This window comes from Macaca mulatta, chromosome 14, assembly GCF_049350105.2.
Source record: "Macaca mulatta isolate MMU2019108-1 chromosome 14, T2T-MMU8v2.0, whole genome shotgun sequence".
Classification (NCBI taxonomy): domain Eukaryota; kingdom Metazoa; phylum Chordata; class Mammalia; order Primates; family Cercopithecidae; genus Macaca; species Macaca mulatta.
This window is the reverse complement of record NC_133419.1, coordinates 51989500-52005906: the sequence shown is the minus strand read 5'-3', so window position 1 is coordinate 52005906 and position 16407 is coordinate 51989500. Positions and strand designations below refer to the sequence as shown.

At 34.8% G+C, this 16407-nt stretch overlaps 1 protein-coding gene across 13 annotated transcripts in view; it reads right to left on the bottom strand.

Moving 5' to 3' along the window:
- The window catches only part of BTBD10 (BTB domain containing 10), a 77869-nt gene that overhangs the window by 37241 nt on the left and 24221 nt on the right, over positions 1-16407 (bottom strand). For 5 of the 13 annotated variants that reach the window (XM_028832564.2, XM_015114711.3, XM_077960467.1 and 2 more), the window contains one exon: positions 6394-6462. The exons of 7 other annotated variants lie outside the window; for them this stretch is intronic. In XM_028832564.2, coding sequence (XP_028688397.2) covers positions 6394-6462 — 69 coding nt within the window. Of the gene's footprint in view, positions 1-6393; positions 6463-15148; positions 15421-16407 lie in introns of those variants that run through there. One more of the 13 variants, XM_015114715.3, reaches the window with a different exon arrangement.

Here is a 16407-nt window from a genome sequence, read left to right as displayed (position 1 = left end):
ACAGAATATACATTCTTCTCAGCACCACATCATACTTACTCCAAAATTGACCACGTAATTGGAAGTAAAGCACTCCTCAGCAAATGTACAAGAACAGAAATTATAACAAACTGTCTCTCAGACCACAGTGCAATCAAACTAGAACTCAGGACTAAGAAACTCACTCAAAACCGCTCAACTACATGGAAACTGAACAACCTGCTCCTGAATGACTACTGGGTACATAACGAAATGAAGGCAGAAATAAAGATGTTCTTTGAAACCAATGAGAACAAAGATACAACATACCAGAATCTCTGGGACACATTTAAAGCAGTGTGTAGAGGGAAATTTATAGCACTAAATGCCCACAAGAGAAAGCAGGAAAGATGTAAAATTGACACTCTAACATCGCAATTAAAAGAACTAGAGAAGCAAGAGCAAACACATTCGAAAGCTAGCAGAAGGCAAGAAATAACTAAGATCAGAGCAGAACTGAAGGAGATAGAGACACAAAAAACCCTCCAAAAAATCAATGAATCCAGGAGTTGGTTTTTTGAAAAGATCAACAAAATTGACAGACCACTAGCCAGACTAATAAAGAAGAAAAGAGAGAAGAATCAAATCGACGCAATTAAAAATGATCAAGGGGATATCACCACCGACCCCACAGAAATACAAACTACCATCAGAGAATACTATAAACACCTCTACGCAAATAAACTGGAAAATCTAGAAGAAATGGATAATTTCCTGGACACTTACACTCTTCCAAGACTAAACCAGGAAGAAGTTGAATCCCTGAATAGACCAATAGCAGGCTCTGAAATTGAGGCAACAATTAATAGCCTACCAACCAAAAAAAGTCCAGGACCAGATGGATTCACAGCTGAATTCTACCAGAGGTACAAAGAGGAGTTGGTACCATTCCTTCTGAAACTATTCCAATCAATAGAAAAAGAGGGAATCCTCCCTAACTCATTTTATGAGGCCAACATCATCCTGATACCAAAGCCCGGCAGAGACACAACAAAAAAAGAGAATTTTAGACCAATATCCCTGATGAACATCGATGCAAAAATCCTCAATAAAATACTGGCAAACCGGATTCAGCAACACATCAAAAAGCTTATCCACCATGATCAAGTGGGCTTCATCCCTGGGATGCAAGGCTGGTTCAACATTCGCAAATCAATAAACATAATCCAGCATATAAACAGAACCAAAGACAAGAACCACATGATTATCTCAATTGATGCAGAAAAGGCTTTTGACAAAATTCAACAGCCCTTCATGCTAAAAACGCTCAATAAATTCGGTATTGATGGAATGTACCTCAAAATAATAAGAGCTATTTATGACAAACCCACAGCCAATATCATACTGAATGGGCAAAAACTGGAAAAATTCCCTTTGAAAACTGGCACAAGACAGGGATGCCCTCTCTCACCACTCCTATTCAACATAGTGTTGGAAGTTCTGGCTAGGGCAATCAGGCAAGAGAAAGAAATCAAGGGTATTCAGTTAGGAAAAGAAGAAGTCAAATTGTCCCTGTTTGCAGATGACATGATTGTATATTTAGAAAACCCCATTGTCTCAGCCCAAAATCTCCTTAAGCTGATAAGCAACTTCAGCAAAGTCTCAGGATACAAAATTAATGTGCAAAAATCACAAGCATTCTTATACACCAGTAACAGACAAACAGAGAGCCAAATCAGGAATGAACTTCCATTCACAATTGCTTCAAAGAGAATAAAATACCTAGGAATCCAACTTACAAGGGATGTAAAGGACCTCTTCAAGGAGAACTACAAACCACTGCTCAGTGAAATCAAAGAGGACACAAACAAATGGAAGAACATACCATGCTCATGGATAGGAAGAATCAATATCGTGAAAATGGCCATACTGCCCAAGGTAATTTATAGATTCAATGCCATCCCCATCAAGCTACCAATGAGTTTCTTCACAGAATTGGAAAAAACTGCTTTAAAGTTCATATGGAACCAAAAAAGAGCCCGCATCTCCAAGACAATCCTAAGTCAAAAGAACAAAGCTGGAGGCATCACGCTACCTGACTTCAAACTATACTACAAGGCTACAGTAACCAAAACAGCATGGTACTGGTACCAAAACAGAGATATAGACCAATGGAACAGAACAGAGTCCTCAGAAATAATACCACACATCTACAGCCATTTGATCTTTGACAAACCTGAGAGAAACAAGAAATGGGGAAAGGATTCCCTATTTAATAAATGGTGCTGGGAAAATTGGCTAGCCATAAGTAGAAAGCTGAAACTGGATCCTTTCCTTACTCCTTATACGAAAATTAATTCAAGATGGATTAGAGACTTAAATGTTAGACCTAATACCATAAAAATCCTAGAGGAAAACCTAGGTAGTACCATTCAGGACATAGGCATGGGCAAAGATTTCATGTCTAAAACACCAAAAGCAACGGCAGCAAAAGCCAAAATTGACAAATGGGATCTCATTAAACTAAAGAGCTTCTGCACAGCAAAAGACACTACCATCAGAGTGAACAGGCAACCTACAGAATGGGAGAAAATTTTTGCAATCTACTCATCTGACAAAGGGCTAATATCCAGAACCTACAAAGAACTCAAACAAATTTACAAGAAAAAAACAAACAACCCCATCAAAAAGTGGGCAAAGGACATGAACAGACATTTCTCAAAAGAAGACATTCATACAGCCAACAGACACATGAAAAAATGCTCATCATCACTGGCCATCAGAGAAATGCAAATCAAAACCACAATGAGATACCATCTCACACCAGTAAGAATGGCAATCATTAAAAAGTCAGGAAACAACAGGTGCTGGAGAGGATGTGGAGAAATAGGAACACTTTTACACTGTTGGTGGGATTGTAAACTAGTTCAACCATTATGGAAAACAGTATGGCGATTCCTCAAGGATCTAGAACTAGATGTACCGTATGACCCAGCCATCCCATTACTGGGTATATACCCAAAGGATTATAAATTATGCTGCTATAAAGACACATGCACACGTATGTTTATTGCAGCACTATTCACAATAGCAAAGACTTGGAATCAACCCAAATGTCCATCAGTGACAGATTGGATTAAGAAAATGTGGCACATATACACCATGGAATATTATGCAGCCATAAAAAAGGATGAGTTTGAGTCCTTTGTAGGGACTTGGATGCAGCTGGAATCCATCATTCTTAGCAAACTATCACAAGAACAGAAAACCAAACACCGCATGTTCTCACTCATAGGTGGGAACTGAACAATGAGATCACTCGGACTCAGGAAGGGGAACATCACACACCGGGGCCTATCATGGGGAGGGGGGAGGGGGGAGGGATTGCATTGGGAGTTATACCTGATGTAAATGACGAGTTGATGGGTGCAGCACAGCAACATGGCACAAGTATACATATGTAACAAACCTGCACGTTATGCACATGTACCCTACAACTTAAAGTATAATAATAATAAATTAAAAAAAATAATAAAAAAAAAAAAAAAAAAAAAAAAAAAAAAAAAAGAAAAGGTTGAATAGCTCTATGTTTACTAAAGAAATTTAATTTGTAGTTTAAAACATTCCCTCCAAGAAAACTCTAGGCTCATATGGCTTCACTGACAAATTCTACCAAGCATTTAAGACAGAAATAATATTACCCCTACACAGCTCTTCCAGAAAATTGACGAGAAGATAGTATTTCCCAACTCATTCTATGAGACCAACATTGCCCAGACACCAATATCTAGAAAATTCCCCAATACTTGGAAATTAAATAATACCTTTACCTAAACAACTCACAGAGCAGTAAGGAAATCAAAAAGGAAATCAGAAAATTTTGACGTAAAAGAAAGTGGAAAAAATATTACAAGAGAAGAAAACCACAAATCTTAGAACACAAATATCAATATTCTAAACAAAATTTTAATACATCAAATCCAGCAATACATACAAAAAGAATAGTAATCAAAGACCAAATGCTCTCCATCTAAAATCAGAAACAAGAATCAGAAATAAGAATGTCCACTGTCACTCTTCTTCAACAATGTACTGAGGATTCTAGCCAGTGCAATATGGCAAGAAAAGACATTCAGATTGATTAAGATGTCAAACTATCTTTATTTGCAGAAAACATGATCATCTATTGTAGACTCTAGTAAAAAAAAAAAAAAAATGTTACTAGAACCAGTAAGTTCAGCAAGGTTGCAGAATACAAAAGCAGTATTTTAAAATGAACTTTATTTCTACATACCAAGAATACGCAACCTGAAATTGAAATTTTAAAAACACCACTTACAAATAACACCAAAACCTGAAATACTTAGGGATAAATATGACAAAAGATGTGAAAAACTCACACATTGCAAATTATAAAACATTATTGAAATTAAGAAGACCTAAACAAATGGAGAAACCTACCGTCTTTACAAGTCAATTTTCTCTGTAAGTTAATCTACTAGATACAACATAATTCCAATGGAAAACCAAGTAGGCTTGCTTGTCAAGAGTGACAAGTTGATTCCAAAATTCATATGCATATGCAAATGACTTAGAATAGCCTAAATAACTTTTTTTAAAGAACAGTTGGAAGACTAACACGATCTGATTTCAAGACTCATTAAAAGGCTGTAGCAATGAGTAAAATGTGCTACTGGCATAATGACAGGCACATACATCAATGAATCAGAATAAAGACTCCAGAAAAGAATTCACATACATATCTAGACAACTCATTTTCAACAAGGGCTCAAACACAATTCAGAGAAGAAAGAGTTTTTCATCAAATGGTGCTGGAACAAATGAATATACAATAGGTATTTCACGTTCAACAATTCTAGAAAAAAAAAAAAAGGAACTCTGCGTAATAGTTCCCATCATATACAAAAGTTAACTCAAAATGGACCACACACCTAAATCTAAAACTTAAAACTATAGAACTTCTAGAAATAAAAACCACAATGCATAAAAGAACAAACCGACAATTGAACTTCATCAAAATCAAAAACTTCTGATCTTCAAAAAACAGTGTTAAGAGAATGAAAAGAAGCTATGCGCAGTGATTCAAGCCTGTAATCCCAGCACCTTGGGAAGCTGAGGCGGGACGATAGCTTGAGCCCAGGAGTTCAAGACCAGCCTGGGCAACATAGTGAGACCATTTCTACACAAAATTTTTTTAAAAATTAGCCAGGAGTGGTGGCAGGCATCTGTGGTTTCGGCTACTTGAGAGGCCAAGGTGGTAATATTGCTTGAGACCAGAGGTTCGAAGTTGCAGTGAGTCATGGTCATCATGCTACTGCACTCTAGCCTGGGCAACAGAGCAAGATGCTGTTTCAAAAAAATTAATAAATAATAGAGACTAAAAACACAAGCCTCAGACTGGGAGAAAATATTTGCAAATCATATATCTGACAGAGGACTGACATGTAAGCTATATAAAGAACTCTCAAAATAACGGGAAAAAATGTGAGATACGCAGATAAAAAAATAAGTACATCAAATGATAGCGTCACTTGTCATTAAAGAAATGCAAACTAAAATGACACTGTTACATCATTACACATTAGAGTGGCTAAATGAAAAGACTGACTATATCAAGTGTTGATGAGTACGTGTATGAAATGGAACCCTCATACACTTGTGGTAGGAATGGAAAATGGTACAACCATTTTAGAAACTGTTTCAAAAAACAGTTTGTTTCTTAAGAAATTAAACATAAACTAGCCATATGATTCAGTCATTCCATTATGTATTTACCCAAAAGAAAAGAAGACATTATCCATAAAAAATGATTTGTAAACAAACATTCTTAGCAGCTTTATTTGTAACAGCTCAAAACTTTATTTGTAACCTAAATGTCTATGAACAAGTGAAAGGATAAACCATTTGCGATATATCCACACAATGGAATACTACTCAACAATAAAAAAGAATGAACTACTGACACAAGTTACAACATGAATCAATCTCAAAATAATTACACTGAATGAAAGAAGCCAGATCTCTCCCCACCCCCAAAAAATAAATTATATAAAATTCTAGGAAATACAGAATAATGTATAGAGCAACAGAAAACATATTGGTGGTTTCACAAAAAAGGGGTATTAAGAGTTCAAAGGGAAGGGTTACAAAGGGCACCAAAGAAGTTTTTAAGTGTGATGTATACGCTCATTATCCTAATTATGGTAAGGTTTTATGGGTGTATATATATGTACCAAATTGTATACCAGAATTGACCTCTTGGCCAAAACACAGCTGCCTGAGAATACCATAATAGAAAACAAATACTTAACCATTTCAATTACACTTAAGTAACAAAAGTCATGCCTTTCTTCTTCTAATAGTCCTTTCTTTTCACACTTTTCTTAGCAGAGTGCACTAAATTCCTTCTCTTACCAATCTATATAGATTCTGGCATCCTCTTCTTGTAATATGGTCCATGGTCCCAAGAAACCAAAAGCATTTCTACAATCAGATTAAAAACATCTACCATCACCAACTGATCACCACTTGAAAACTTCACAAACCAACGTATACTACCCAGTAAACTTACTACCAAAGCCCAAATCAGAACCCTTAATCATGATCCTCTGAGATCACAATTTTCTTAAACTGAGGAATATCAATCACTTCCAAGCACCTCTAGTTACACAAACAAATCCACCTTAAACAAAAAAGAAAATATTTCCATTTTTAAATTTTGCAGCTTTACGACTTAATAATGCTTCTGTTTTCTTTACTATCAACTTTTCACTTTGTTTCAAAATAATGCTTTGAAGCATAAGGTGAATCAACAGGCAGTAAAGTTTCTAAAAACCTTTAAATCTTATTAAAATGGTCACTCTCAGAAGCAAGTATCTATCGCTTCTCGGCCTTTTGACTAAGATCAAGTGTAGAAGCAAATATCTATTCACATCAAACTTTAGAATGCAAATCTGGTATGAACTTCTGCATATGATTTCGTCACCTAATTTGTTTAAAAATTCTAATTACAGCAACAGTTTTCAATGGCAGGCAGGTTCCTAAGAACTGAAGAAAAACATAGGGGTCTCGTTTTGTTCAATGAAACTAGATACTCCTACAAGGGGAAAAAGTTTATAATACTAAACTAATACGTACAGAGTTTTTAAAATCCAACAGTACTGCAAAGTTTATAACAAAAACCAAGCCATTTTTTGAATGGGTAAACTGTAGTACAGTCATACCATAGAAAATTATTCAGCAATTTAAAAAAAACTATTGATATCTACAACAAATGTGAATGGATCCAAAAGCATTACACTGAATGAAAAAACCCAAACCCAAAAGTTTATACGCTATATCATTCCACTTATATAATGTTCTCAAAACAACAAACTTATAGGGATATAGAACCAAATCCGGGGTTGCCACAGGTCAGAGTTGGAGAGAGGGTGTAACTATAAAGGGGTAACATAAGAGAATTTCTTTGTGGTGATAGAACAGTTCTATATCCCGATTGTGGTGGAAGTTACATGAATCTATACATATGATAAAATATCACAGAACTATGTACCAGAAAAAAGAAAAAGTGCATGTAAAAATTGATAAAATACAAGAAAGGTCAATAATGTAGTTATTAGTATTGTACCCATGTCAGTTTCCTGGTTCTCATAATGTACTAAAGTTATGTAAGATGTTATCATTGAAGGAGGCTGAGTAGAGTACCTGGGAACTCACAGTATGATTTTTTGTGACTTCTTGTAAATCTAAAATTATTTCACAATGAAAAAGCTTAATATATATAACAAAAGGGGTGATAATGTGGAGACAAAAAAACACTAAACTATGATAAATTCAGGAACATAAAAAGGTATCCATAAAATAAGGACAGGAATGCTGCAATTTTAAAAAAATTAAAGAATAAGAAAAAGTTCTGAGAAATTCAAAATAATAGCAGAAATTTTTACAAGGTTACTAGAAGGGTTGAAAGAAAATATTGAATATATCCTTAAAAGAACAAAAATACAAAGAAATGGAAAATAAGAAAGCATTTAAAAAGAGAACTAATGAAGGAGGTCAACATTCAACTAACATATGTTCTACAGAGAACAGAGAAAATAGACAGGAGCACATTTTCAAGGAAATAATATAAGAAAAATTTCCATAAGTAGCTGATATAAGTAGCACTCATATCAGAAAACTGTTGACAAATACACAAAACTGTAATATAAAAAACTATACATAGCTCTGTAAAAAACCATGTATGTCTCCATAAAAGGCTATATACATGTTTTTGTCCATGTTTCCTGGCTCATAACTCCCATTGCCCTTGTTAGAATGTTGGGGGCACTTTAGGCCTCAGAAAACAGAATCTCTCTCTCTGACCTTCACCTGCCCTCTTTTCATGGCTCCTTTTTCTCTCCAAGGCAGGTCTTAGAAACTAAAAATACATTCTACTCTTCCCCTGCCTTTCTGTAATGGAGCTGACCATAAAGAAATCCCCTGACCTACTTTGCTTATAGGCCATAGGCCCCTCATTTCAGAAGGTGTCCTGCCCCATACCCTGGAGTTTGAGTGTGTTTTTTTTCCACTGACAATATTCCTATCCATTTGAATTAGTCGGACCTCAATAAAGAAGCAATATTTTATATCCTATTTTTATTCTGGGAGAAAAATTAGCTGACTTTTTTTTTTTTTTTTTTTTTTTACTATTCTAACAAATACCATATCCCCTGTTGCAGTTTTTTAAACTAAAGCTTTTAAATGATTTTATATTAATATATTTTTGAAGCAACTGATTTGCTTTTTATAAGGATCATTAATGTGTTAAGTCAGGATTTAGCAAACTATGGCTCATGGTCCAAATTCTACCCATTGCCTGATTTTGTAAATAAAGTATTATTGGAACATAGCCATGTCTATTCATGATTATTGTTCATGGCTGTTTTCATGCTACAATGACAAAGTTGAGTGATTAGGACGGTGACTGTAGCCAACATAGTCAAAAATATTTACTATCCAGCCCTATACAGAAAAAGTTTGTTGATCCCTATATTAAATGTCAGTAACTATAATATAAAAAATGCTATCAAACTTCTAAATAGATTTGATAACAATTTCTCTCTCATTTCCTTTTTTTGGTCAATTAGCCTTCTATAAACTTTCTGCTCTTCTGCTTAATATATGGTCAGTTTCCCAAGGAACAAAGGCTTAATAATGGAAAAGGGAAGTTCTCAACTGAAGAATTAGTTAAATTCTCAAAGATCACCTGTAAGTCTGTTGTTGGATATGTTTTTCCCATAAAAATATTTTTCAAATGATACTTAAATCCCAGATTACCCCCACAAAGACAACTTCAGCAAGAAATATATATAACCTAAAAATAGTTTTAAAACTATTTCTAAATCCTGACATCTTTCCCTTCTTCCTAAAATCCCATTGCAGCAGCAGCAGCAGTAGCAGTAGCAGGGCCTAAGAGTATCTTGTCAAATTTCAACTGAAGTCACATGAAGACCCAGATACTAACGTAAGGTGATAAATGTTATAAGGGAAAATAAAGGTAACAAAAACAGAGTGTCACCATTTTGAATGGTCAAAGTAGAACTCTCTGAGGGGGAAATGTCTAAACAAAGACCTAAATATGTAAGAAATAGAACTATGAAATACAGAAGGGAATAGCAAATGCTAAGGCCCTGTGGTAAGAATCATCCCTGGCTTTTTCAAGACATTCAAGAAGCCCAGGGTTGCTGGAGCATAGAAAATAAGAATGACCATGTTAAAAAGGTAGCTCTTAGGCAAGACTAGAACAAGATTATGACAGGCCTTGAAGGAATGTTTAAAGGGTTTTTGCTTTTGTTTGAGTGAAATGGGTAGCAATGAAGTGTGAATTAAATGATCTAATTTACGTTTTAACAGAATCACTTTAGCTGCAAAGCAAACCATGGGAGAATAGGAGAAAGGAGGCAAAGGTAAAACCAAGAGACCATTTCAGAGGTTACTGTAAATAATCAGGCTAAAGCTGAAAGTGACTTGGACCAGTGTTATGGCAGAGTTACGTGTTAAAGAGTGTACTAGACTATATATTTTGAAGAATATGCCTCTGAAATTTACTGATGGATGAAATGTAGGAGGTGAGAGAAAAAGAAGAGTTAAGGATGACTCCATGATTTTATCCTGAGCAACTGGAAGAATGGAAGTTCCATTTACTGAATGCAAGTGAGAGGGTGAGAGGACTAGGTTTAGAAATGTAGGTATGTCTTAGACATGTTAAAAGTGAGATGCTTATTACACGTCTGAGTGTACATAAGTCTGTGTATACTTACGGACACATAAGTCTAAAGTTCAGGGGAAAAGTCTAGGCTAGAAATACAAATTTGGGAGTTGGCAGTCACTACTTAACATTCTTCAGCAACTTCCTAGCATGAAAATTTTTTTTTAAATAGCTAGCCACTATTAAAAATTGTTCAAAGTTAATTAATGGTTGAACAGGTTTATTGTGTATCTGCTGAAGAGTATTTGTTCAATAAATATTTACTAAGCAACTACATTGTGCCAGTTACTGATCTTGGTACTGTTAATGATTGAGAAGAATATTATAATGCATGCATACACAACCAATATTTTTCAAGCAATGCTTTTAAATATTATAATTTCTTTAACTTTTGGAGTATAAAAGATATGAAGTACAAATACAAGACTCAGTTTTTAAAATATTTATCAAATGATTGTGAATATTTTAATAAATTACTTTTACAGACAGATTTTGATGGAGTCTCACTCTGTCGCCCAGGCTAGAGTGCAGTGGCGTACTCTCAGCTCACTGCAACCTCCACCTCTCGGGTTCAGGCAATTCCCCTGCCTCAGCCTCCCAAGTAACTGGGACTACAAGTGCCCACCACCATACCTGCCTAATTTTTTGTATTCTTAGTAGAGGTGGGGTTTCACCATGTTGACAGGGCTGGTTTTGAACTCCTGACCTTGTGATCTGCCTGCCTTGGCCTCCCAAAGTGCTGGGATTACAGGCGTGAGCCACCACGCCCAGCCACAAAACAGATTTCTAAAGACAAATCACAGCCATCCCACAATCACTCCTTCCAAATGACCTTTGAAAACATAACCTTTTTCTATTAAATTATCTCCATTATGCCTTTTATTCAATCCTAAATATCAAAATAAAAATTAAAAATCTATAATGTAATTAGATTGATGAAATTAAAGACTAAGAGAATTTCTATCAGAGGCCCTTTGATGTTTTTGTAATTCAGTATGTCTAACTATCCTAAGAAATATCCACAGAAACACAGAACCTTAGTTTAGGAAAAACCCTTTAGAAAATCTAGTCCAAACACTTATCTAATTCCTGAATCTTCACCTAGAAAGTGTCCTCGAATTGGCTGACCTACTGCTAATGACAGGGAAGGGGAACTTTTCTCTTTTTAAAATTTCATTCTAGACTTGGAAAGTTCTGACTCTTAGGCTGTTTTTCCTTAACATTAAGGCTTAAACCTTTTTACCTAACCCAAGTTCAGGGTTTTGGCCCAGGTTATTCTTTGTTGTAAAGAGGCTGCTGTTTGCATTACAGAATGTTTAGCAGCATCCCTGGCCTCCATCCACCAGTATGCTAGTACTTCCTCCAGCTCCCTAACCAAAAATGTCCCTAGACATTGCCAATGCCCACTGGAAGACATAAAATCACCTGGGCTGAAAACAACTGCCTTAGTTCTACCTGCTGGGACCAAATAAAAACAACAACAATGCTAACACTTGGGCATTTAGAACAATACTGGGCACCTTAATCCTCAAAACAATCCCAATTTTACAGCTGAGAAAATGGAAACTTAGCGGCAAAGCAAGGTGCCTGAAATCATATAGTTAATTAAGTGCTGGATCTGAGATGTGACCCAAGGAGTTCAATTTCAGAGTTCATGCTCCTAACTTCAAACAAGTCTGACTCAAACCATGTCTAACTGCTTTTCAAAGGAAAAGTCTTAAAATATCTGAAGACAGCTCTTATCATGACATTCCTTAATATCCAACCAGAGCTGTCACAAGATTTCTTTTTTTTTGAAAAAGATTCTCACTCTGTCATCCAGACTGGAGTGCAGTGGCGTGATCTCCGCTCACTGCAACCTCTGCCTCCTGGGTTCAAGCAATTCTCGTGCCTCAGCCTGTCAACATAGCTGGGGTTACAGGCGTGCACCAACACTCCCAGCTAATTTTTGTAATTTTAGTAGAGACGGGGTTTCGCCATGTTGTCCACGCTGGTCTCAAACTCCTGGCCTCAAGCAACCTGCACACCTCAGCTTCTCCAAGTGCTGGGATTACAGGTGTGAGCCATCACGCACAGCCCAAGATTTCTCTTAAATTGTTAGTTCCTTAAACTGGCAACAGATCCAACTTTTTCACATTCTTCCTTTTGAATATACACAGAACTAAAAATAATAATACTTTGGTATTCAGCACAGTTACTCTATTCTTCTTTTCCATTAATTGAGATGGATTTTTTAGGGGAGGGGTGAGGAAGAAGATGGGAAGCCATATGGTACTTTTGTCTTATATCTAGTTTACTGCCAACAGCCACCCTCAGGTCTTTTTCATATGTGATGCTGTAGAGCAGTGCTACCTTAATGTATCCTGGTGTTTTAAAGGCCTTACGAATATACTCCCAAAAAGTTCATCTAAACTTAGTACAACTCAGCCTCAAAAATTATTTTGGATCATTTAGTGTATTATTTACTATCGCTCACTCCTCATTGTCACTGATAAATTTGATAATTTGCTTTCTCCATATAAGCAATATGACAAAGCAAAGAACAAAGCCACCTTTCAAGATTAATCAGTCTCTGGATGGGATCATTTAAAGTCAGAATTGGTGTAATTAATTATCACAATCAGCTGGTAGCTAACTTATTGTTCCCCCACCTTACTCTCAAGGATATCAAAATGACTTTACCAAAAGTTAAGCTTAAGTCCAAATATATCATAGCGTTGCTAGTCTACTAACTGCATCAGAGAAAAATCTAAGCTGGTCTGACAATCTAATTTTAACAAACCTATTCCTAATCATTTTTAAACTGTTTTTCTTCAAGTTAGTCATAAATGAGTCCTTTCCATTTTTAATTCCAAAATCTCCTACCTGTTTCAAAATCAAGCCCAGAATCTCCCATCTCTTAGCAGTTCTTGTATTCTCAGAAAATCTTCAAAGATCACACATAATAACAATAATTTTAAGGTGTTGCATGCAGTTCCTTTTATAAGATGTTTTAAATAGCCCAGAAGACAACTCACTTAATCAGATGCATTCTTTACCTCTATACTCATATTGGTCTTTATGTCCTTCCTACCAATGTTTGTCTTATTTGTATTTCTGTTAGAAATGGGGGTGGCTTCCTCTTCGACTTTGACAAAGAAGCTTCAAGAGCTAAAGATTTTTCCCCCTCATTGTCATGCATTATTATTATACTTTCCTTGATTATTCTTCTTACATTAAATGTAATATAAGAAAACTTTTTTGGTGGTCTTGGCATTTTTCTGAAGTCTCAGTTCATCTGAGCTCTAGTTTTCCTGATTTTTTATTTATTTTGTATACTTTATTATGGTTATCTTACTATTTGCTTTGTTTTAAAAGTAATGGGTATGTCTTTAAAGGCTTCACTGTGTAATGACACTGAAGATCTTTCTCTGTCAGAAAACTAATCAAAATTATATTTTTACTTAACTCCTTACAACATTCTTTCTTTTTGGAGATATTTATGCTGTGAAATCATGCTAATCTTTTCTCTGATCAATTATCAGAAAAATGTGGATTGGTGAAATAAATTACAAAATATATATGTACAAAACACTATGTAATCTTTTAAAATTATGCAATAGAAGATCACTTCATGACTAAAGGATGTTCATAATTAAATTTCTTTTTTTTCAAGGATAGGTTACATAACAGTACTACAGTAATGTCTTTTTAAGTGCATATGTGTTATTTTATATTTTCATATATACATAGAAAAAATAGGCTATATGACAAAATATTTAGTTTTCTTTTGACAATAGAAAAACTTATTTTCATTTTATTCTATATGTTTTTCTGGGCTTACCAAATTTACCTAATGAATATGTACCATTTTCACAACAAGACAGACATTATTATCTTAAAAGAATCAGCAGAACCAGGGGAAAGTATCCTACAAAGTATAAGATTAAAAGGTCTGGCTTGAGATTCTGCTTTTAAAACTCTATTTAACAAGCTTAGAAAAACATTTCTAGACGCTAAGCCACAAAAAAGGTCAATACAACATACCACGAACAGAACTATATAAATAAGTCATGACAACCATAAGATGACCATTCAAACTTTTAGAAATTAAATGGGGGAAATTAAAAGAACTTCCTTACACTTCAAGGAAAGAATGTTATAAACCATTTAAATACATTAAAAACAAAGTAAATGTAAAATGCTGTATATCCCAAAAGTCCATATAAAATTAAGGATCAGCAGGATAAGGGTAATAAAGACAGAAGGAATAAAACCATTATTCAAAATGTTTTAAATTGTTGTAAAATTTCCTAATAAAGTGAGCAATATCATCTGTTAAGATTTAAAATCTCACAGGAAAAACCATTATCCTTATTTAGAAATTTTGTCTGGTTGAAAATTAATATTCACTAATCCAAAACCTTAGTGGCAGTAGTTAGATCATCTATTCAGATTCTGGGTTCTTTGACTTGAAAGAAAGTCATTTTAACTAATTAGAGCTTTATCATTTAAGTACATTCAGTTCTGTAAAATACTATACATAAATGGTTCAGTTAACCCTTAGTTCATCCAAATGTAAAAATATATTCAATTCCTTCTTTAGAAAATTATTTCAATTATTTCATTTATCTTGAATTTATTTTCAAATACATCAAAAATATTATTTCAAAATTACTCTCTCCTTAAATTTTTAATGATATTCATAAAAAACAACACCAAACACAATGCATCAAACCCACGAAAACAATAAAAACATATTTCATTTATTTTAAGTAACTTGTCATTAAACTGAAAATCAGACATATGATCTTTTATCTTTAGTCATGTAAATGATCATAATAAAACAAAGGTCACACATATCCCTCTCAATCTTTCTTTCAAATTCATATATGTAAATAATTATAACCCAGAGATATCATGTAATAAATGAATACACACCTTCCTTTAGTATATGCCAAGGTAGACACACAAAAACAAGAAAAAAATTTTGAAATCAGAGTATAAAGGGACTCTGCTCTTTCAAACAATGAAGCACTGAAAGCCAGGTCAGCATCCTTGGGCATTACTAGGAAACTTTAGCACATCTGATATTTCCATCATCTTCAAGATTCCTCTGAACAATCAGAAAATTCCCCAATCTCCCCCTACCTCACCTGTCCATAGACTTCCTTTAGCTTCCTCCCTCTACTGTGTAATAATGCTGTTGCAATATTTAGGCGTTAAATGTTCAGAGATACAACCCCCTCTACATATTAATTCAGTTTATTTTCTCACAGACACTGACTCAGCCGTGGGTTGTGCAGCACTGACGTTTCTAACAAAACAGCATCGTGTGAGCTGTGATCGTCCCATTTCTCCATCTCTGAGCAGTGATTGGATATTGTAATTGATAGACAGGCATAACAAAACGCAGGAGTTGAGGGCTTAGAGATATGTAGATATGTTGCCAAATGCCATCTGTAAAGCTAATTCTAGCTCTGCCAGCTTGCCAGGGTTTAGAAAACTAGGATACAGCTAACTTTCTTTTTCCTTTCAATATTTTATTGGGTATCCATTCTGGACAATAAAGCTCTTTAAAATCAAAGAGAAAATATTATTGTACTTAATTAAGAATCCACTCAAGAACTATTCTTTAAAGCAACCAAACTTTTGCATTTCTAAACTGCTGCTAGGGCTATGAAGTGATTTAAAAGGGAAACTGGAACGTTCAGACTTTATGCAGTCTCAGGAGAAACGAGCATGCGTACTTCCATGTGGGAATGAAACCTTGCGGCATAGTCCATACTCAATGTATCATCCATTTATCTTTAGTAACCTGAGTGGACTGCAGACCTGAGTTTTATATGGTCATATTCCACCCAATTCAAATATATAAGAGCTTTTAGTGTAACATCTATCTAGACATTTTAACCTCCTTATACAGAAAAAGTGCTTTTCTTTTTCTTTTTTAAATAGCAAAAACTCCTCTAACTCAAAATTTAAAAAGAAGTTGTCACAAAACCAGACCAAATACATTTCAACTGAAATGATCTTTAACATCTTCAGCAGGCTATCAAACTGTTCTATATAGATATCACACAAGTATACAACTAATGCACTCTCTATATAACTATACAACTACTCACCCAGAAATAAGTTGAGCAACTTATAAACAAATTCTGTAATTTTAAAACTAATTTTAAACCAATTCAGTAAAT